This window comes from Gordionus sp. m RMFG-2023, chromosome 5, assembly GCF_954871325.1.
Source record: "Gordionus sp. m RMFG-2023 chromosome 5, tfGorSpeb1-WG-v2, whole genome shotgun sequence".
Lineage (NCBI taxonomy): Eukaryota > Metazoa > Nematomorpha > Gordioida > Chordodea > Parachordodidae > Gordionus > Gordionus sp. m RMFG-2023.
In genome coordinates this window covers 11,614,942-11,637,926 of record NC_088779.1, presented here as the reverse complement: position 1 = coordinate 11,637,926, position 22,985 = coordinate 11,614,942, and the positions used below count along the sequence as shown (strand labels likewise).

The window sequence follows — 22,985 nt, the reverse complement described above, 5'->3', positions numbered from 1 at the left end:
CGAAAATCAGCGCATAAACGAAGCTTTCCATTGGCCTTCTTCACGGGTACTAACGGTGTTGCCCATTCGCTATATTCCACTGGACAAACAATGCCCTTCTGCACCCACTGCTCCAATTCCTTGTCTACTTCATTTCGCCATTCGAACGGTATCCGACGTAATGCACAAAACTTGGGCACATATCCCTCCTTTAATTTGATATCCACTTCATAATCTCGGAGACAACCCAACTTCTCATCAAAAATCTCCTTGTAATTTTTCATCAAGTTTCTCACTCCCTCTTGTACTTTGATCATACCAAATTCTATCTCTCTATCCCGCAATTCCCTCTCTTCCCGTCGTCTCGTTTCCTTTCCATCCATTTCCATTTGTTGGCTATGTGTTCCCTTAGTATTTCCTTGTTCCAAATCATCATCTTCTCTAGTCTCTTCTTCTGGCAACATTATTTTCCCATCTGCCAATCTCTCCAGCTCCGCTTCAAACTTTCCTTGATCATGAATTTCTTTCTGTTCTTCAGTATCATTTCTTTCTTCCTTTCTCCCAAAGTCGCGACAACTCCTAAAATTCTCTCCAATACCTCCCCTAAAATTCTCCCCAATACCTCCCCTATAGTTCCCCCCAAAACCTTCCTTATAGTTCCCCCCGATACCTCCCCTATAGTTCCCCCCGATACCTCCCCTATAATTCTCCCCAATACCTCCCCTAAAATTCCCCCCAATATCTCCCCTATAGTTCCCCCCAAAACCTCCCCTATAGTTCCCCCCGATACCTCCCCTATAATTCTCCCCAATACCTCCCCTAAAATTCCCCCCAATATCTCCCCTATAGTTCCCCCCGATACCTCCCCTATAATTCTCCCCAATACCTCCCCTAAAATTCCCCCCAATATCTCCCCTATAGTTCCCCCCAAAACCTCCCCTACAGTCTCTAACAACCCTATTATCCTCTCTTCTCCTTTCCCCATCCAAAAAGGTTTCAATTCCTGGCAATCTCTCTCCATACCACAAATTCATATCTCTATTTTCTTCATATCTTGCAACAGGTAAAAATACACCACACCATGCGAATACCCCCCAAAAACCACAATCTGGACCAATTCGGGTGATCCAATCCCATCCCACTACTGACTCTACTTTTCGATCTACTATCCATAAGTCCAAAATCTCCACTCTATTCTCTAATATCACCTTTAACTCCACCCTTCCCATCACTGCGACTTCTGATCCATCCAACTGACGGATCTTGATGTCCTCCCGTTTAATTATCCCTTCCGACCAAATACTCTGATATTTCTCATATCCCATCACGGATATGGCTGCCCCGGTATCAAATAACATGGATACCATATTTCCATTCAAATTTATCCAAACTCTAGGGCAAGGATCATGTATCCTTTCTTCTTGTATCATATATATGCCCTTTGATACCCAATCTTTCTCACTATAATCTAATCTTTCCATCTCTTTCGCCCAAAGCCCCCCGACCTTTGCGGCATGCTCTTTGCCATCATATAGTCACAAATACTCGCAATCTCTCGCCCCATGTCCTTCCTTCCGGCAACGGAAACAGATTCTATTCTGCTCTTTATTCACAGCCAAAAATGGTATTCCTACCTCTTTATTTTTTTCACTTTCTATAATTCTAACATTTGGAGCACTTTGCCCCATGTCCCTCTGCGGAAAACCGCCTCTAGTTTTGAAATTACCCACATTGCATTCCTCCCTATTATGACCAAATCGACCACAACCTGCACATCGTAGCTTATCACGTCTTCCTGAACAAAACGTGGCTATATGTCCATATTTTCCACATTCAAAACATTTCGTTTCTTGGCAATCTCTGACCATATGTCCCTGTCTTCCGCAATTATAACAATTCATTCTCCCCCTTACTCTTGAATCAAAGTTGGGTCTCATTTCTCCTCTCCTTCCCTGTGAACTTTCTCTAGGTCCCCTATATGTCCCCAATCTCTGATTAGTATATGAATCTCTCCTTTCAGGCCTATAGGTTAATTTATCTAATTCGCTATCCGTCCACCCATTAATTAACTCCTTCACTGGGAACCATGTTACCTTTCCCATAACATCCTCTTCCCCATTATGTCCTTCTATAGTCAATGTCTGCCCCTTTATTTTCACACTTCGACTTCTTTTCAACTTTCTTCCCCATATTAAGCTACACATCCATATTACTAATATAACCAATGCCCCAAAAATATTATACTGTATTTCCCAGTATTTTACAAATTTTAAACTTTTCATTTCGACCTTATAAAAAATTTATAATTAATTTCAAAATAAAAATTTTTGTTATTTGTAATGTTAATAGATATGATATTATTAATAGTGTAAACAACCCAATAATACACATGTACATCTACAGTTAATAAGTCTAAAGATACGACAAAAATTTGGGCAAATTTTGTGTAACAGATTTACAACTCGTAAAATTTGGACAGCACTTCCGTACGATAAGACTTTTTTTTTTATTTTGAGAGAGCAGAGAAAGGAAAAAAAAATAAATGGACAGCTGATGTCGATGATGAAGACGATGTATACTTCACTTCAAGACTCAAATACCACTATATGATATTTTTCACTCGAAGACTCAAATACCACTATATGATATTTTACCGTAGATGTAGATGAAGACGATGTACAATTCACTTCAAGACTCAAATACTACTATATATTTTCCACTCGAAGACTCAAATACCACTATATGATATTTTACCGTAGATGTAGATGAAGACGATGTACAATTCACTTCAAGACTCAAATACCACTATATGATATTTTCCACTCGAAGACTCAAATACCACTATATGATATTTTACCGTAGATGTAGATGAAGACGATGTACAATTCACTTCAAGACTCAAATACCACTATATGATATTTTCCACTCGAAGACTCAAATACCACTATATGATATTTTACCGTAGATGTAGATGAAGACGATGTACACTTCACTTCAAGACTCAAATACCACTATATGATATTTTACCGTAGATGTAGATGAAGACGATGTACAATTCACTTCAAGACTCAAATACCACTATATGATATTTTCCACTCGAAGACTCAAATACCACTATATGATATTTTACCGTAGATGTAGATGAAGACGATGTACACTTCACTTCAAGACTCAAATACCACTATATGATATTTTCCACTCGAAGACTCAAATACCACTATATGATATTTTACCGTAGATGTAGATGAAGACGATGTACAATTCACTTCAAGACTCAAATACCACTATATGATATTTTCCACTCGAAGACTCAAATACCACTATATGATATTACGACAACCGCACTAACCAGGTTGCTTTGTATAAACACGGCACCAATTTCAAAATTTCACCGTACAGAAATGTTTAACTTAACAGTATATTTATTTTTTTTTTACCCCTTTTTTTTTTGAATAAATTGGTTTTATTTTTCTTTAAAACAATAAATATAAAAAAAAATATAATTGATAATAATAATGAATTTCCACTTTTTTTTTAGTTTATATAAGATTATTATTATTTTTTTTATAAATATTAAATTATTATTTATTTTTTTTTACATAATAAATATTAAAAATATTTATATAATGACGTTCAAGATGACTGCGCGAAACAAAAAAAAAATATTAAAATAAAATTTCAAACAAAAAAATATTTATATAATGACGTTCAAGATGACTGCGCGAAACAAAAAAAAAATATTAAAAATAAAATTTCAAACAAAAAAAAAAATATTTCATGACTCATACAAAAAAAATAATAAAACTATTTATAACAATTTAGATATGTATTAAGTTAGTTTCATTAAAATTATTAATATTGTAATGTTGTATAAATGTTAAGTTATTTCTTTCAATAATATTTTTTATATAAGAATGACATCTAAAATAATTTCCATATTTTTCTGTCAAGGAATAATGATATATTTACTTACATAAAATTCTATATATTAATATTGTAATGTAGTTGTATAAATGTTAGGTTATTTCTTTCAATACTATTGATCACATAAGAATGATGTCCAAAATATTGAATAATTTACATATTTTGAATAGGATCATTAAATAATGTAACCATAAAGTTATATATATTAATATTGTAATGTAGTTGTATAAATGTTATTTCTCTTAATAACATTAATTATATAAGAATGACGTTTAAAATATGTAAATAATTTCCATATTTGAATGAATAATTTTAAATAATGTAAGTTAAAATCGTCAAATATATTTTAATATTAAAATTTATTTTATATAGGAAAAAGAATATATAAGAAAATGGATATTTATAATGAAAACATATAAAATAAAATACAATTAATATTGGCGGCCATTTTGTGGTTTGCTAATATTTCATTTACTAATTTTCTTGATATATACCTCAATTTTAGTCCGACAATATAATATGATATAAATTTTGATATATAAAAAATATATATGTAATATTAACATATAATTTCGGTCTGCAAGTAGCAATAACTTTATATTTATTTATTAGTAAATATGCATCGATCCATATACAGCTGTTGATTTATTATTTTTTTAAATCAACTAAAAAGCTTGGCAATGAAAGCATAAAATGGAATTGATCAATAATAATAATGATTATTCAAGTTTTTTTAAAATTATTCAATATAATTAATCAATATATTTTGGGTTGTTTATAGGAGCACTATTATTTTTTTATTATTTTTCAAAATTTTTGAATATTTTTTTGAAATTAAATTTTCATTGAGTTTGATATTGAATAATGGGAGAAATAGGTAAAATATAATTAAATTTATTTAAGGTATTAATTTTAAGAATTAGAGACCTGTAAGCCTGGCCCAGCTTGTTAACCTAGCCTCGGCTTAAAAAATCTGGGTCAGGCTTAAAAATTAAAAATCTGGGCTGGACTTATTTTTTTTAAAATAAATTTTAAATAATAACAATTAAGCAGTAGAAAATTTTTAGAAAATCTTATAATGACATATTTAATATTCATTTATATATCTTCAACTTCTCTTTGAAACAATTTGCAAAATACAGCCAAAATTAATAATTATAAGTTAGGCAATTATCAAAAATAATAATTGTATCAATTTAAAAAAATCATGAGACATACTGAATAATCATAATATAGGTTTGGAAATGCTCAAATTTTTACTTCTGCAGATCTCTGATGGAGAGCTTGCATTGAAATTATAAAAAAACACCAATTTTCACTTATATAAAAAATAAGTATTGATTTGTTAAAAGCTTAAATTGAAATGTTATATAAATTTCCAAAAAAATTTAATTATTTAAATAATATTTTGAAAGATAATTCTTTTATTTAGAATATTTGTCTACAACCCATTTTAATGAAAATGCATGTGAATTATGCAAGGCCCCTCCTTGAATAATATTTAAATTTATATCAATTAATTTTTATAATAAATACCATGGAATAATATAACTCTATTGGATGACACTTTATAAATCTAGTATTTTAAAAAATATCTATAATTTTGGCATGACCTTGGTTTCAAAATAAAACTAGTGAGCCTGAAATTTATTTGTTGGTTAAGTATTATAGCATTCTACATCCACTTTTTTTGCAAAATGTTTTTTTTTTATGTAAATGAATTAATCAGTTATATTCTTATATATCCACAGTGAAAATATCAAATGCACAAAGTATATTTTTTAAAGGCTCTCCTAAAGAATTTTAAAAAATGGAGATAAAAAATAATATAATAATACTCAGTCAATGATTTATGGATTATAAAAAATATTTATGCAAGCTGGCTTTATTTTATCAACTTTTTTTTGATCATATGAGGTCAAAAATGTGAACAAAAATGAAAATGTGAATATTTATTATACATTCAAGAAAATCTCAATAATAATATTGATTACGCATATGACGGTAATACTTATACTTTAATTGAGTTTTAGAAATAAATTGATATGAAATGGAGATTTCTTGCATATTTTTTAAAAATATGTCTAAATTTGGAAATATTTAATAAATTTCCCCCATTTTTAGTTCAAAAACCCTATTTTCTAAAATAATACAGATTATTAAATTATAAAAGTTATATCTGAATATTTATAGTGAATGCATAACATTACCATTGACAGTGAGTTTTTAAGAGTAGTTTTGATAAACGGGCTCGATTTTTTAAAACGTCTAACCCAAAATTTTAGTCAAAAATATTACGCAAGCCTGAAGATCTTGTTCATAGATGACAGTGGACATTATAAAATATCGAGGCTTGCATAATATTTTTTGGCTAGAATATTGGGTTTGCTGTTTTTAAAAATTGTGCCGTACAACACTATTTACGAGGTTTGGGCTGAAAAAAATATTTGACACATCTAGTAAGATAAATCAAAATTTTTTAAACTTGCTGTATTGAAAAATAAATCTATAGTACACTACTGTAATATATTTTTTTTAAAAAGGAACTGTGTCAAAAAAAAAGGAATGTATCGCCAGCAGATCAAGCACACATGGGAAAAAAGCTAGTTGTTAACCGGCTTGATTTAGCCTATTTTTAAAAACATTTGACTCAGATTTTATCCAATTGCCCACAATTAACAGAAAGGTTTGGATATCTATTATCGAAATTTCGAGGCTTACATAAAAATATTTGGGCTAAAATCTTGATAGCCATTTTCAAAAATCGGCTAAATCGAGCCAGCTTGATTTGGCTTGATTTTTTAAAACGGCCAATAACGATTTTAGCTTAAATAATATTGTATAATCCCCGAGATTTGGCAAATAGAGGTGCAAACCTTTCTGACCTATGAGGAAAACCTCCAAGCTTACATATTATTATTTTGGCTAAAATCTTACTCGGGCCGTTTTTAAAAATCGACCCAAATTCGAGTCCGTTTAACAACACATACATACATTATTTTAAATGAGATAATTTAACTTTTTGAAAATTAAAAAAAAAATTACTTGATAATTCGCATAAGTAAAGTTGCTTTTTTTGAATAGAAAATATTAATTTTTTTATGAGATTGAACCTAGGATAAATGGTAAATAAAATCAATTTAAATATCGGTTATCGGATTGGCTTTTAGTAATACCGGATCGAGAAAAAATTGTGGATCGGCACAACCCTACTAATTTGATAACAGACGCAACTGTTATAAAAATGGCTATGATAAAAAGCACGAATTTTCGGTTTTTAAAAATTATAATTTGTTGGTTTGTAATTTTATAAATTGTTAGGGCTGAATATAATTTAATTTAAATGAATTTTTTCCACCCAACCCATTTTTGGAATTTTTATTTTTAGGATCTGTCGGGATTTTTAATACCTTACCATTTTAAGGACCGGGCTTAGTGTGCCTGTTTCCGATATATATTTAAATCCGAGAGAGAAAAAAAAGTTGAATTAATAATAATAATTAACGAAGCCCTCAAGTAAAATTTAGCTAATTCATTATTCAATCTGAATTCCTCATTTATTATCATAAAATAACAAGCGTAATAATTTATTCGTGTCACAAAACCAATATAACAAAAAAATTTGCGCAAATTTTAATTTTAACTTTTCGCTCTCTCATTATCCTATTTTTAGAAATATAATTTTAAAAAATTATTAATACGTTATACAAAAAATAAAAGAATCTAATCTAAATCTGATCACCGATATATAAATTAGATTTTGCCTATTATATTTGATATACTAGCAAAATCATAATTGATGCTGAATCACGTGCGACCTAGCGTAAACCTTGAGTTAAAGGACGAAAAATAATGAGATACCCGTTCGTACAATAAAAGGGACGTTAAAAAAATAACTTGGCAATGTCAAGTTGTATGATACCCAAATACAATATATAATTTTTATTAACTACTTTATAATAGAGATGTGTCGTTTTTTTTTTACTGATACTGCTGGGTATCGGGCCTATATCACCGATACATAGGAAAATTATTGAAAAAAAATTAGACATAAAACGCAATTCTGAAGGAATAACGGGGATGCGACATTAGCTAATTAAATACGACTTATGAAGAATCTTTCCCCTTTATTTTTTCCATTACTGACTTTAAGCCTCAATTTATTATGTAGTATTCCCGAAGGGTTTGAACATTAAGAAATTCAACGATTTTAAATGGTTTTTTAAATTTCCTGGAAGCATGCTGATAATTTTATTATTGATATCGAAGCAACATTCTTTAGGTGTAAGAATTATTTTATGGGATAATTTTCCCCCTCTTATTATTTTTTTCTGGGTAACAAGGTTTTATTTGCTTTCTTGCGAAAAAAAACGCGTTAGGCGAAGAGGGACTTCGCATTCACGTAAGTTCTTTAAAATAAAGATGGATCGGGTTTTAGGCCAACTTACAAAAGAACGAATGAAGGATTTCCATAAAGTAAAGGTAAAATGTATAATATAATATATTTAAAACCACCCTGTATATAATTTATAGCGATATTATATATTAATTTTTTTTGTAATGACTATCAAACACTTAAATATAATGACACGTATAGTCCTTCTTTAAAAATTTTTTTGTAGTCAGTTTAGAGGAAGCAATATATATATATTGTTAAATAGAAATTTGTTTAGAAGGACACACCAGAATACAGCTTTAAGGATAGAAGAAAATAATACGTAAAAGAATTGGTATTTTGCTTTTATAAAGGGCAGAGACCGTCCAGCCTTAAGCCCGAAATATAAATGTTTTATATTTTTAAAAAATCTGGGCTGGTCCAAAAAAAAATTTAAAAAAAGCAAGCCGGGCCGAGCCAGAAAATATTTAACCAGTGCCGAAAAATTTAAAAAAAAAACTGGACCGGACCTGGCCTTGCAAATGTTACTTCTGAAGGTCTCTAATAAAATTAGGAAATTTGCCGAGAATCCGTTAGTTGTAAGTGACAGCTCTTTATCGGTTAAAATTGAGTACAGTTAACTCTAATTTGGGCATTGTTGAGATTGAGTACAGTTAAATCTTTCCAATTTGGGCATCGTTGGGACCAAGATTTTACACATCTTTGACAGTTTCTCAATTTATCAAGGCTTATTTTTACTCCCCACATCGCTGGTCGGGCATTTAAAAACTACGATATCATGACAAATTCGACCCTACCCATAAAATGAAAATAATTGCCCAAACCGAAAGTTTTAAACATTATTATCAACCCAATTATAAAATTTATTTCATAGTCTTAACCCCCCCCCCCCCCTCCACCTCCCCTGAAAATTAAATTATTTCCCTAACATTGATTCAATTATAAAATAATATTCAATTATAAAATTCAATCAATCCATTATTTATTCATATCACTTATTGACGGTCAACGATCCAGTTTATCGATTTGGCCTTTAGAATTAGTTCCCCAGTTGGTTTTCAATTGAGTTTCGGGTCGGTTCAATTTGGACCGATCAATATACTTTTTTTAATAATAATTAAATTATAATCGTATAAATAATCGATATTATATAAGTTTGAACATTTTTTTATAATAATATTTTTTGAATTGCCTTATTTACCAAACATCAATACCTTTTTTAGTACATTGATTTACATTATTCTTTTTTTTTAAAAAAATAACCTAGAAAAATAAATGTGATAATTTAAAAAGTTTTAGAAAATTTAGAATTTGCATACTGAGAGGATCAATCATAACCTCTTAACTCGAGAGAACAACGAGGAGGGCGGGGGTTGTGGGGAGAGGATTGTTTATTAAAAATTTGTACACTTAGTTTATATTAAGTTAACTTCTATGTAACTCTTAATACTACTATTTTATAATATCTTACAACAGAAACAGGAATATTCACTATTCAGGCTATTATAATAAAATAAAAAAATTTATATGGAGATAAAATCCCAGCATAATTAAGTCTCCATACAGATACATTGTATTCTGAGAGATTAAATGTTTTTACACTCAATTTTCCAATAATTAATTTTTTATTTTAAAATTAATTCGTTTATCATTAGTGCGATTTCGTGATTCGTAGCATTGAGACAATTATTATCTTGACCTCTTTAATTCTATATCAAAATTTCAGCCAAAATAATATCACCCCTAATAAATGTCCAAATCTATCTGCCATCGATGAGCAAAATTTCCAAGCTTGGACAATTTTTTTGGATATGATCTTTATCTTGAAATTCGTTGAATAGGGCTAGCAAAATGTTTTATATTTTAACCATCATTTTATGTTGTCAAAACGTAACTTAGCTATAGGCCACATAAGATTTTAAATAAACCATTTTTTTATGATCCAAAAAATTTTTCTCTTCTAAAAACATTATTTACAACTTTAGATAATACGAAATGGATAGATATAAGCGGCAAAAATGACCCGCCTAAGGAGAAAGAATCTTCCGATTACCCCAAAGCCGAGGTACCCCCATTCGTTTTAAAGAAGCTAGATTTTTATCAACTAGCCCTAAATTACGTCAAATGCTTAGCCGTCATGTTATCAATATTTCTTGTTGGTCGGTTAAAATGCAGCATATTCTGGGTAATAGCCGGAGCTGGCCTGGTGGCCTGGCTGTGGAACAAGCGCAAGATTAAGAGGGAGAATAAAGCGGTATTAAGTCGAATCAACGATACTATAACCGAAAAAAAAGAGGTTCTTGCTAAGCTTCACGACCTTCCCAGCTGGGTAAATTACTGTTATCTATTTCTTCATTGTTTTGTCGATAATTTATTATGATTTTTTAAGCATTAATATTGATATAATGTATATATTTTACCTATTCTATTAATATTGGTTTTATGATAGTTATTATTTAAAAGTAATATGTTAGCATTATAAACACTAGAAATTCCCTTTTTTTTGTAGAAATTTGACTTTTTATGAAAATTACATAGACTAAATATCAGTCCTTCTGAATACCATTAAAAATGTATATAACTTGGTATGAAGGTTATATTGATTGTTTATTTTATACAAATCAAAATTTCAAAGCTTAAGTAGCTAACTGGAGTTATTGATCTTCAAAAAGAGTTTGTAAATACGTTATGTAGCTGTTAAAGGATCCACTATTGTATTATTTCTTTAAGAAGGGATAATAATATCTTTTCTGGAATCGGTGAATAAAAGAATTAAGATGATGGTCCATACAGAGGGAGGAACGATATTCTATTGCTTTAGATGCTTCATTTTTTGTAAAATCATAGCTAATCAATCACCAAGAATTATCATATATGCGTGTTACAAATTTTTTGATTAAGCTAAATAAAATTACCTTTATCTATAAGTATTATATCACGAATATTATGACTATCAGCTTCTGAATATAATTTTGTCTTAATTTTATTTAAATCCAAGGGAGATATTATGTTCATTTTTTTATCCAATCGTTCACACAACTGTATATTTTCATCATTGGTCACATATATAAAAATAATTTAATAACATAGTTTCTTTTGCAAAATTGTAAAAATTAATCAATTTTATAATTTGCCTAGAAATGGGGCTCTGTAAGCTGCAACGTAAGGCCAATCTTTTTAACGTGTCTCCAAAGGCATCACATAGACCTTTCCATGGCATATAGCTGATAAATGCCACTCAGCAGGCACGCAAAAGTTAGATTCACGAAACAGATTTATAAAGTTTTTATTACCGCTTACGTAATTAATATTTTCTACGTTACCATAATTATAATAATAAGCCAAAAGCTATCATAAGATGGTAGTCTCTTGATTCAATGGAATCTTTGAACAGATTCTTGGATCACAAAAGTATAACTTTCCGAAAAGTCACAGATTATCATATATTCATACAGCTTTAATATATTTAAGCTTCAAATAATATGATGATTGCTGGTTAGCAATAAAAGTATAGCATAAAAAGTGTATAATTTTTCTGTAAAAATATTTACAAATTACTCTACCGGTTTTGTAATGCTTCCAGGGTAGTCATATCAACAGGTACATATTGTTTTACAGTTATTTGATGTTCTTTCTTTATATATTTTTTAGATGTTTTTGTGAATACATACCGGATCAATAATCTTTTTCACTTAAAAAGCAACTAGGTAGTGCTGAGTCGCATATAACTATGGTTGATATATTTTTTTAATTTTGAAATGGTTTGCTGTAGTTGTTAATCTTCCTAGTTAGCATCGATATATATCTACTTAAAATTTTGGTATATTACACAGACACAAACACTGAAGTTCCACTTGATTCAGCTAATACCCAATTTTTTAGGCCTAAATTGGCGAATTTCGAAAAGCCTACTTTTATGATAATTTTCTTAATGGTTATATAATTCTTTCAAAATATTTAGAACCAGGTCCAACCTAATCTGAACCGAACCGTTAAACTGGTATTTTTTATCGAATCTAAACCGTTAAAAGATTTTCTCGTTAAACATGAACCGAAGAGCTAAAATCTGAACCGGTTTCGAACCTCCTGATTTTGTGCTTATAAAATAGTATGAAATTGTTATTAGTATATTGCTAAAATCTTATTTTTTTTAGAGATTATTTTTCATCAATCATAATGTCCAGAGGTAAATTGAATCCATTTTTTAAATTGTTTACATATAGTATTAATAGCACATCATTGTGACACAACAAGGGGTACCACATTTTGAGTCTCACTAAAAAAAAGCCCTCTATAACTCAATAAAATCAAAATATAACAAATAAAACATATAATTAGAATGTAGGTTTGTATACAAAAATGTTCAAACCGGTTTTTAGTTCGAACTTAACCGATATTTTTATTTTTTATGAACCGAACTTGACCCTTGAACCGTTATGTGTATCCAACCTTAAACAAAACCGATAATCGTTTCGGTTCGGATCCCTAGTAATTTTTTTTGGAGGCTTTTTTTTAATGGTAATAAATTTAACTCTTTCCTCCCTAGCATCATATGACTTATCCGAAGAATAAAATTCTTTTATGATATCAATTGTTTTTGGAGCTATTGTTGTGACAGGTTTTATATTAGTAGATGACATAAAACTTAATTAAGTTATTTGGATCTTTTCACCATATAATTTGTAGTATCAAATTTTTTCCCTATTTTATCATGGGTCCATGATGATGATACATTGTTGTAATCTTGTAGTTTTTATTTTATCTTTGAAAAGATTTGGATAAGTTTGTTTTAATTTTCGAAAAACTTCCTTTTTATTATAATTTACTACATCTTCTGCGCCTAATAATACATCGCTTAAGACTTTTGTTCTTTAAAATTTTTTTATGTAATTTTTAATTCCATTCTTCGGACGAAGTAAGTCTTATGATGCCAGTCAAGAAAGACTTCAAATCTGTTAAAATTGACGGAAGAAAAGAAAGCCTCAAAAAAAGATTAGCTCTAAATTGATTTAAATAAGAGTATCCAAATATAAAAATAGGCTCTTCAAAATTCGCGGATTTATGCCTTAAATCAATCGTAACTCTCTATGTGTGTGTCTGTGTAATACACCAAAGTTTGAAACTGATGTTTATTACTAACAAGCGGTGCGTTATGTTCAAGCTAGGCGTTATTTACAAAATCAAGCCAATAAATAGATATAAGAAGCCTTATGACGATAACGCTAGGATAAAATTTGAAAAACATGCTGTGATATGATCGATATTATATAAATATTAGTGAATTTGATAAAAAGGTATATGATATTTCTAAAATATTATGAAAAATAATTATCTCTATTTTATCAATCTATTAAATTACCACTACGAAGAATCAATTGTGATTTTATTAACGTTAAATAGCGCTAACGCTTGAACATAACGCGTTTACTATGGATTTTTTAAAAATAAATCACATATTTTAAGAAAAATTGAATTTTATTTAAAATACCTTTTGATTTATTTTTATGGATTTAAAGTAATTATTGAAGAAGAAGAAAAATTCCATCTTTAATTTTTAATTTTTTTTTTCAAGTTTAAAGTAAAAATTTACTAAGTTTTGAATAAGAATTTTAAAGAGATAATCAAACATTATCAAAGCTTAAAAAATATATTTTATCCTAGGATCGAAAAAATGAAAGCCTACACTGATTATAAATAAAAAAAAGAGAAATTATTATCGAAATAAAATAAACTTTAATCCATAGACATAATTCATATGGTTGATTACTGTAGTTGGATATAGCTAAAAATGGCAAATTTGACTCCACCTAAAGGCGCTTGCCGAAAGGAAATCGCGCGTTGAGACGCAACTAAGTCTTCCGCTTTAGTAAAATTAAGCTATATTTAAGAAAAAAGCGGCTTGAAGTAATAGTTCTTGGCTAAAAAATAAGTTTATCCATTTTTTAGCCATCTATAAATCTGCTAAAACAGCCAAAACAACAATTACCCTAACTATACTCATTATAGATATCGTTTTGGTTTTACCGAAATTTATTTTTGAAACTGAAATAATATTTATATTAAATTAATACATAATTTAATCTAAACTTTTGATTAGGATTTATATAATAGTTATTTTTAAAAATCAAACATTAGGTCTACTTTCCGGATGTCGAAAGGGCTGAATGGCTGAACAAAGTAATTATAAAATATTTTGTTTCGGAATTTAACTTTTACTATAAAGTTCTCGTTTTTAGGGTTTTGTTCGGGCCCCATAAATTTCATTAAATTGCAATTTCCACTTTTTAAAAATTGATGTCTTTAAGAACGTTTGCGAATCATATTAATTTTTAAAAATAATTGTTGCCTATTGATACCCATCTCGCGTAACCTTTAAGATTAATGGTCGTTATAATCAGAACGTTCCGGAAAGACGTGAGAATTCTTAAAATCTATGAAACATGTTGGAATCTTATGATTCCTAACGTATTTCCGGGTTTAAAAATTATTATCCTATCCTATTTCCTGTTTTTTTGAAAATCTGACTTGGTTTGGGATGTGGTCTATGATTATAAGGTTTATCTTTCATCTATTTACTACTCAAATCAAGAAAATGAACTTTTGCACCCACTTTTCACCAAATATTTTTATAAATAAATATGAATTATTTAAATATTTGAATTGCTTATGAATGAATGATTTTAAGAAAATATCTGCACAGATACATTGTATATCATAAATATATTATTTCATAGATAATAAAGCAAATGTGGCCTTTCATTAATAATTACTTGAAAGTTATGATCAAAAACGATATAGAGCCAAAGGTTAAAGAGAGACTTCCCGCTATCATCAAAAATTTCTACTTTGAAACAATAGACGTCGGCGATATAGTAAAGGAAATTTTTTTATAATATCATTGTAAAAAAAAGGGTAAGAGAAAATTATTAATGAATTTTTTTTGTCATTTTATTTAAATCAATTCTGCTTATCATTTTTTAAAAATAAAATAATGTGAAACGTTTTTTTGACTCATTTAGATAGGTCTTTTTCTGCCAAAACTGGCAAAATGTTTTATAATATTGACCATCTCTCTTTATGTTGATTAAAACGTAATTGACTCATTTAGTATATCTTTTTCTGCCAAAATTGGACAAAATGTTTTATAATATTGACCATCTTTATATTGATTAAAACATAATTGAACGAACCTTATGTTTCACTGTAATTATTCAAAGTTTTTTTGATATCCAGCTGATGAATTATTTTTTTTAATAAAAATTTATACCAATTTAAATGTTGTATAATTATTTTAATTAATATAATGATTTTTGCCATTTAAAAAAGTTTAGAAAAATTTTGCCTTCTATTCATTTCGCCAAGGTTATTTATTTTTTATTAATATATTTTTCGAAATAATTCATGATGGCTAAAAGAAAAAAAAATTGTTATTTTTTAAAAATATTACATTTTTTTTCTTCTAGTTTTTGAATATAGTTAATTGGTGAATTTTTTCCCCAACGTTATCAATAAATTATATAGGCAAAAAAATCTTCTATTTTTATAATAATCATGTTTTCTTATAATTTTTTTTTCTCGAAGCCTTGTAGAATCGGTGGCATAAAGGTTTATCAAGAAAAACTCAACAGGGACGAAATAATCATAGATATGGAAATTTTGTAAAAATAAATTTTGTTTCATTTGAGTCTTTTTTTAAAAAAATATTTAAAGTTGATCATTATCGTACCAAACCCATCTCAAACAAATTTTATTTCCACCCTTCAGTAATCTCGCGAAAAAAAAATGACGTGAACCTGGTGGGGTTTGGCAGGCCTTAGGTCTCGTTTTTAGTTAGCATGAAATACAACGATATCGCTCAAGTGACGCGTAATTCGTCGCTAAACTAAACGTTAGCATAGCTGTATAATTTAACATTATGTATTTTTTAAATTTCGTATAACTTGATATAATGAATCGAACATTAATTTTTTATAAAACATTTATTTATTATTAATTTAATGCCTAAAAAAAATATTGAAGAAAGAAGCATAATAATTAAAACTTAGGCCAAATTTCTTTCAAAATAAAAGTTAAAATTTTTGAAACTAAATATTAAGCACAAAAATATTAGAAAAAACGAATTATGGAAAAATACCCCCCCCCCCCCATTTTAATATTAACCAGAGCCCTGCAGAGCTACTATTTGTACGGCCCGGACCGAATTTTTTTTGAAAAACTTATTCGACCTGGCCCGGATTTTTTTCAAAAATTTTTCCTGGCCCAGCCTGGTTTTTTTTAAAAAAAATTTCAGGCCCGAACCGTATTTTTTAAAAATATATTTTATTTATTTGATTTTTGCAGCTAAAAATGGCATCAAATATTTGGTTTTAAAATATACGGCCCGGCCCGGATATCTTTTTTAAAAAAAATTTCAGATATTAACTAAGATTAAAAAAAATTAACTTACATCTCTTTTATGGGGCTTAATAAGTCTAAATTATATATATATTATATATACACTACGATAAATTTAATGAAGTTACTGAAGATTTGAGATCATAATAAATATCGCCATATTTAAGTAATATTAATAATACATTTTAGGTTTCGGTGACCCCACCAAAGTACTGAAGGGTAAAAATGGTTCTCTTTAATGATCACTTGCCTCATGGGGACTTAATTGCCAGAACTCACGATTTAGCCTTCTTCTTATCACTCCTTTTACAAAAGATATATAGAATTTACTCTTTCTAAAAAATATATCTGGCAATCCTCACGGGCGACAAAAATTAACCGTCTATGAATTGTTAGGATCTACTTGTTGAAACTTATTTCTCATTTAAAAACATAGATGTTTTTTTTAATTGTAAACTTCAAGTGTAGGATTTGAAAAAATTGTTATAACATAATTTAATATTTAAGTATGACAATAAGAAAAATATAATCAGATCATTTTATTGGATTTCAACATTTTGTAAAAAATCCTTCTTTTTATTGTAACAACCTTTATCAAATAGGATAGATCTCATCACGAAAATTGTATAGACCCCCCACATCATTAACAAATTATTTATCTTTGATATAATTTTTTAAAAAAAATTTATTCCATTTATACAGTTTGTGTATTCAAGTTTTATTTTTTTGGCAAAATTTTAATCGATAGTTTGCCATCTTTAAATTGTTTATTTATTTAGTGAAACTTCTAGAGATAAAAAATAGATTTTAAAGATACACCGTTATCAACAAAAATTTATAAAAAAAATATCTAGGTTTAGGCTGTGTCCTGATTCGTCTTATTTCAAAATAGAAATCTGTTATATAATTTTCTCTAAACAGAATAAAAGGGGAAAAGCTATTTAGGCTTAGTATACACTTAAAACAAAACAGGATTAATGTGTTTCCCTATATGAAAAAATTAATTGAAAAATAATTTTAATTCGGTCCGAATGTTTATATTTACTATATCATAGTAATGATGAACAAAAATAACTTATATAAATTTAAAACACGGAACTCTCCCAATAAATTTGTCGAGATATATCGGACATTGTCCTCAGTCCTGATTAACAGAATATATATCGATTTATTTAGTTAATTTGTGGATTAAAAAAAATATTTAAAAGTATTTATAACTTGTATCATTATAATATATTTTAATGCTGAATAAATAATTAATCATTATAAATAAAATAATTTAATGTTAATTTAATATATACTAGTTGTACTAAAGGTCTGTGGTGTAAGCAAGTATTCAAATATTTAAAAAAAATACCCCCTCCATTGGTCAGTCCCTTAGAGAAAATACTTGATTACGAAACTGACGTCCTGCCTAATACAGTGAATGTGATTATCAGAAAAATTATCTTTCAGCCGCTTACGATTTAAATTAATAAATTATTTATGCGAATTTAATTATAGTAAATTTAGAATATTATTGAGTTTCAAAATAAATTCTCGGAATTTAAAAACTAAGAAATTTTTAATACTGGTCACGCAAATTTATTTAAAATAATAAACAAAGTTTAAAAGGGACCCTCCAAAAAATTCCCGCCCTCTTCATTTAACTCAAATGTGACATGACTCTTAAAGTTTAAAAAAATTGAAATATTTGATTTTTTTTCAGTTTTTTTGACAATATCTATATTCGGTGAAACATTTTTTAGTTACTCCGGTGATTGCGAATTTACCCTCAACGTGAACAACGTCAAAAGCGGAGTTAAAAATGTCAATTTTCACGGTGATATAAGGGCCCATATTAACCCACTCATTAGCACTATACCATTTGTTGGAGCTCTGAAGGTTTTCATGCTCAATCGACCCGCCATAGATTTCGATTTCACTAATATAGCTAACGCTCTGGATATCCCTGGATTGGCGTTTAAATTGATTTTTTTTTAAAATCTTAAATAGAAAGAAAGAATGATTAAAATAAAACGAAATAATGAAGAGTATAGATGATAATGGGGGGTGGGGGGGGGGGTAAAGTCATAAGTGAGGGGTTAGAAGTAAATTTAAGGAAGAAGGTTTGCGTCAGGCTGGTAGCCAGCATTAAAAATCCTCACCACCAAAGATGACAAGTCCTATATATTAAAATTTAACTTACTTATTTTTTTTTAATTGGTCATTTTTTTGTTTAATATAAGTGAATTGATACGTAAAATAATGTTGGACGTGGTGTCATCCATGCTAGTCTTACCTAACAAATTCGGATTAATCCTTTCTAAAGACGTCGAATCGCAACAGATCAAATATTTAATTCCAAAAGTTTTAATAAAATTTGTATTTTATTCTTAAGGATATATGTTACGTTATGAAGTATATTCACATCTTCCCTGCATCAACATATTTTTTAGATTTAGACCAGGCCCGTTTCGACCCCGCTGCTCGAATTTCAATAAAAGCGTATATAGAATTAATTTTTAAAATATTTATTTTAGTCTGTTTTGATGATTCATATTCAAATAATCAGCAATAACTTTGAAAATTTAGTCACCTGATTTTTTTAAAAAACTTTTCTAATTTTTTTAAGATCCATTTTATAATTGGGATAATATTTCAGGCAAACTAAAACGGGAAGTATAGGAAGGAAAGGAAATATATAATTTATATTTTTCGAGAAGTCTAGGAAGGAAAGGAAATATATAATTTATTTTTCGAGCCACAGGTCGGGCCTGGGCCTATATTTAATAAATGTTACCCCCACTTGCTGGTTGGGCTGAGGGGCCGGTTTTATAGGAATTCATATTGTATTTAAAATGGTCAAAAATAGTTTAACAAAATAAATAATACAGTTTGGGCTTGTAGTGTTAGAATTTTTTTGACCGTTTTAACTTAGTAAATATATATCCGGACGAGTAGTTTATTTTTCTTCAAATTTTTAAAAGAATTTGTAAACGTCACTTAAAAATTATCCCTACTTCATTACTTTAAGAAGAAAAAGATTAGTATCCTTTATTTACGAATAATAAAAAAAAAATTATAAAATATTTTGAGATTTTAACTTTTAACCAAATATTTTATAGAAATTACATAATTTATATTATTAGGGTGCCATTAGGATCACCATCTATTCTGCCCATAATCTAGTCAACGCTGATATAAGTTTATTGGGCAAAGGAAAATCCGACCCTTACACAAAGATTTATAGTAATTTTTTAAAAATATTTATTGACCCCAACACCAGATTTTCCTGAGCTGACAAGGCATTATAGTATATAAAAATGAATATATTTGCTTGCCCAGCAAAAATTGAGCTCAATATAAGTTTAACAGGAACGAATTTCAGCCTAACATAAACACCGATTTAAAAAAAAAGTATTCTAGGCCTGTCCAATACCCCTAAAACTGAGATTCCGATATATACTCACGCGGTTTTTTTCCCAATTAATCGTTGGGGGGGGAGGTAGGAAGCTCCATTAAATGAACTGACATTTGATCATTCCACCAGTTCTATGATTAAAAAGATTTCTAGAATTTATTAGCTTTATTTTGTTGATTTATGGATTTTAAATGTTCAAATTTTTTTATATAAATATACTAATAAATTATATTACATTTATATTACCTTTTTAAAGTCGGGGCGAAAGAATTCCAAACCTCGATAATAAACGACAACTTAGACCCGGTGTGGAATGAGGCTTTTGAAGTACGAATATAATTGAATGCTAATATATTATTTTTGTAGGACTTTAAACGATCACCACCCAATACAAATCCTATAAATATTTATAAAAAAATTAATATCTAATTCATTTTTTATACCAAAATAGTGACTGTTTATTTTTGATATCATGTTTTTTTGCTGGCTAGGCCAATTTAATTTAAAATTTCAGCAGAATATACTCTATAAATATTTTATTTTGCAGGCTATAATAGACGAACCATTTGGCCAACGAGTAGAAATATCCATTTTCGACCACGATCCAAATAAAGATGACTTCTTGGGAAGGTTTTTTTATTTAAAAAAATTTTTGTTTTTTATCCTATTAAATCATTAACTTGGCTTTGGTTTAGCGATTTCTACTAATTGTCACTATGACAAAACATTTTATAATAAAACGAAACTAGTTGTACATTTCAGGTGAGGCAGGAGAGTTATGTACAAGCAAAATAATTTTTTGGAAACTATTTTCGATATCTAGATTCTTATGGACAGGGGAGGGTATTCAATATATAATTTTTGCCTTTGATATAAACTTCTCGTTCTGATTCAAATTTATGCAAAATAATTTTATACATGTATCGTGCAGAATTGAAATTGACATCGAGGCAGCCATGAAACAAGGCATCATCGATACGGTATATATTTTCTTAAAATAAATAATATCACAATATCATTTTAATGAATGGTCGAATAACATTTTGACAAAAAAAACTACCTTTTGGGCATTTGCAATTTATAAAAGGGGTAACCTCATTAGTCAATCTTATTCTGTAAAAAATACAACACCTTATGAATTCATAGATGACCAGAAATGGTAAATGTATAAAACCGAGCATCTATGACTGAAAATCAAATTAGTAAATGCGGAAAAATGCTTATAAGCAGGTTATACTATGTTTCAATGCTATTCGGTTATTAAGTTTTCATCTCTCAAGGACGAGATACACTGGACCTAAACTGTCGTCAAATCTTAAATAGTTTCGACCGGTTTTATAAAAATAGCCAGGTCTTATTCGATTCCTATATGCTTTTTAGTTTGTTTTAAACATTTACATAGAATATCTATAAAATCTTAGTTCTCATTTTAAAATTAGTACTTATTAATTTTTATAATTTATATTGATATAACCATTTATTATAATATTTGCAAAAAAAAATTATACCTTGTTTGCCGTGGGGTAAAAAATGAATTATTTTGAATGTTGATCATTTTTTTACAATATTTTATTAAATTAAATTATAGGTAATAAAGGATTTAAGTTATTTAATAATAAATATATAGGGCACAACTTGGACAATTACTGACAATATAATTAAACTCGACCTGATAGCGGCGCACATCTCTTCTTGATTTTTGTTTATCGGCATTAATAAGAGAGATAATCTATTTTTTTTAAATTCAGTTGTGCCTATACGGACTTCTAAATTTGTAAAACCACATTCTGTAGTTATATTTTATTTAAATATTAATTGTGCAGCTTAAGATTAGTTATTGTATTTATAATGTATTCAAATTAGTTGTTATATTATATTTATTGATCGTTATTGAAGAAATAATATGTAATTCCTATATACTTTTTTACACAATATTAACAATCCATATAATAAATATCTTCGCGTAGAGAGATCTGATTTATCTGTCATTTTAAATGCTGATCTAACCTATATGGTTGATAACAGGGCAATATTCTTATCAAGAGAAAATAATAGAAATAACATATTTCTTCAATTACGATTAAGAAATATAATATTATAACTAATTTGAATACATTATAAATACAATAATGGGCATTAATCTACATTATTAATATTTAAAATAATATAATAAATATAATGTATAATATTGCACATTCTTTCTTAAATCAAGAATTAGTTATTTTATTTTACTTATAATATACTTATCAGGAATGTTAAAAGTAAAAGCAACGGCGTTCTTGCTACTCTTATTTTTAAAAGAAATGCTTTTAAAAAAATTTTAAAAAATCGGTTGATAAATATTTTACAATTTAAAATGTGTTTTAACTTTGAAGACCTTCAAACTAGAAGATACCAAGCACGGTGACATACACATGAGACTGGATTGGTTGAGACCCATTGTACCGTTATCAATGTTAGGAACCCAAAAGGACGAGGATTCAGAAAATGAAGACCCTAGTCATAATATTAGAAAGGTTTATGCACATTTGGTAAATAGACGAAAGATATTTGAAAACCTTTGCTGGAATAAGGAGATTTTATATGGGAGAATGTTAAAATATTTATTCTGGAGATGTTCGAAATAAGTTTTTTTAAAATCATCATTAAATGATTGATGCGTAGTAGATACAGATGAATATATTATTATAAAAAAATTTAAAAAAAATAATAGATCAAAACCGAAAATCTTGCCCTTCTCAAACGAGAACTGCAGTACATAGATCAAGAGTTTACGCGAAAAAATATTAGGGGTTTCTTATCTACCGCCATATTGGTGGTTTACGTCGATTCTGCTAAAGCTTTACCAGTTGGTGTTTTATATATGTTTTTTTTTAAAAATTGATTTAA

The 22,985-nt window shown here is 28.5% G+C and overlaps 1 protein-coding gene across 3 annotated transcripts in view; it reads left to right on the top strand.

Annotated features, from left to right (window-relative positions):
• Window positions 1–4,512: 4,512 nt before the first annotated feature.
• LOC135930416 (extended synaptotagmin-2-like) overlaps window positions 4,513–22,985 on the top strand; it is a 33,799-nt gene continuing 15,326 nt past the window's right edge. For 2 of the 3 annotated variants that reach the window (XM_065467209.1, XM_065467207.1), the window contains exons 1-13: window positions 4,513–4,630; window positions 10,285–10,628; window positions 14,435–14,476; window positions 15,034–15,171; window positions 15,881–15,957; window positions 18,442–18,654; window positions 18,922–19,042; window positions 19,825–19,924; window positions 20,353–20,423; window positions 20,644–20,726; window positions 21,028–21,076; window positions 22,472–22,612; window positions 22,810–22,944. In XM_065467209.1, coding sequence (XP_065323281.1) covers window positions 4,597–4,630; window positions 10,285–10,628; window positions 14,435–14,476; window positions 15,034–15,171; window positions 15,881–15,957; window positions 18,442–18,654; window positions 18,922–19,042; window positions 19,825–19,924; window positions 20,353–20,423; window positions 20,644–20,726; window positions 21,028–21,076; window positions 22,472–22,612; window positions 22,810–22,944 — 1,548 coding nt within the window. In that variant the 5' untranslated portion in view covers window positions 4,513–4,596. Of the gene's footprint in view, window positions 4,631–4,752; window positions 4,781–10,284; window positions 10,629–14,434; window positions 14,477–15,033; window positions 15,172–15,880; window positions 15,958–18,441; window positions 18,655–18,921; window positions 19,043–19,824; window positions 19,925–20,352; window positions 20,424–20,643; window positions 20,727–21,027; window positions 21,077–22,471; window positions 22,613–22,809; window positions 22,945–22,985 lie in introns of those variants that run through there. The other variant, XM_065467208.1, reaches the window with a different exon arrangement.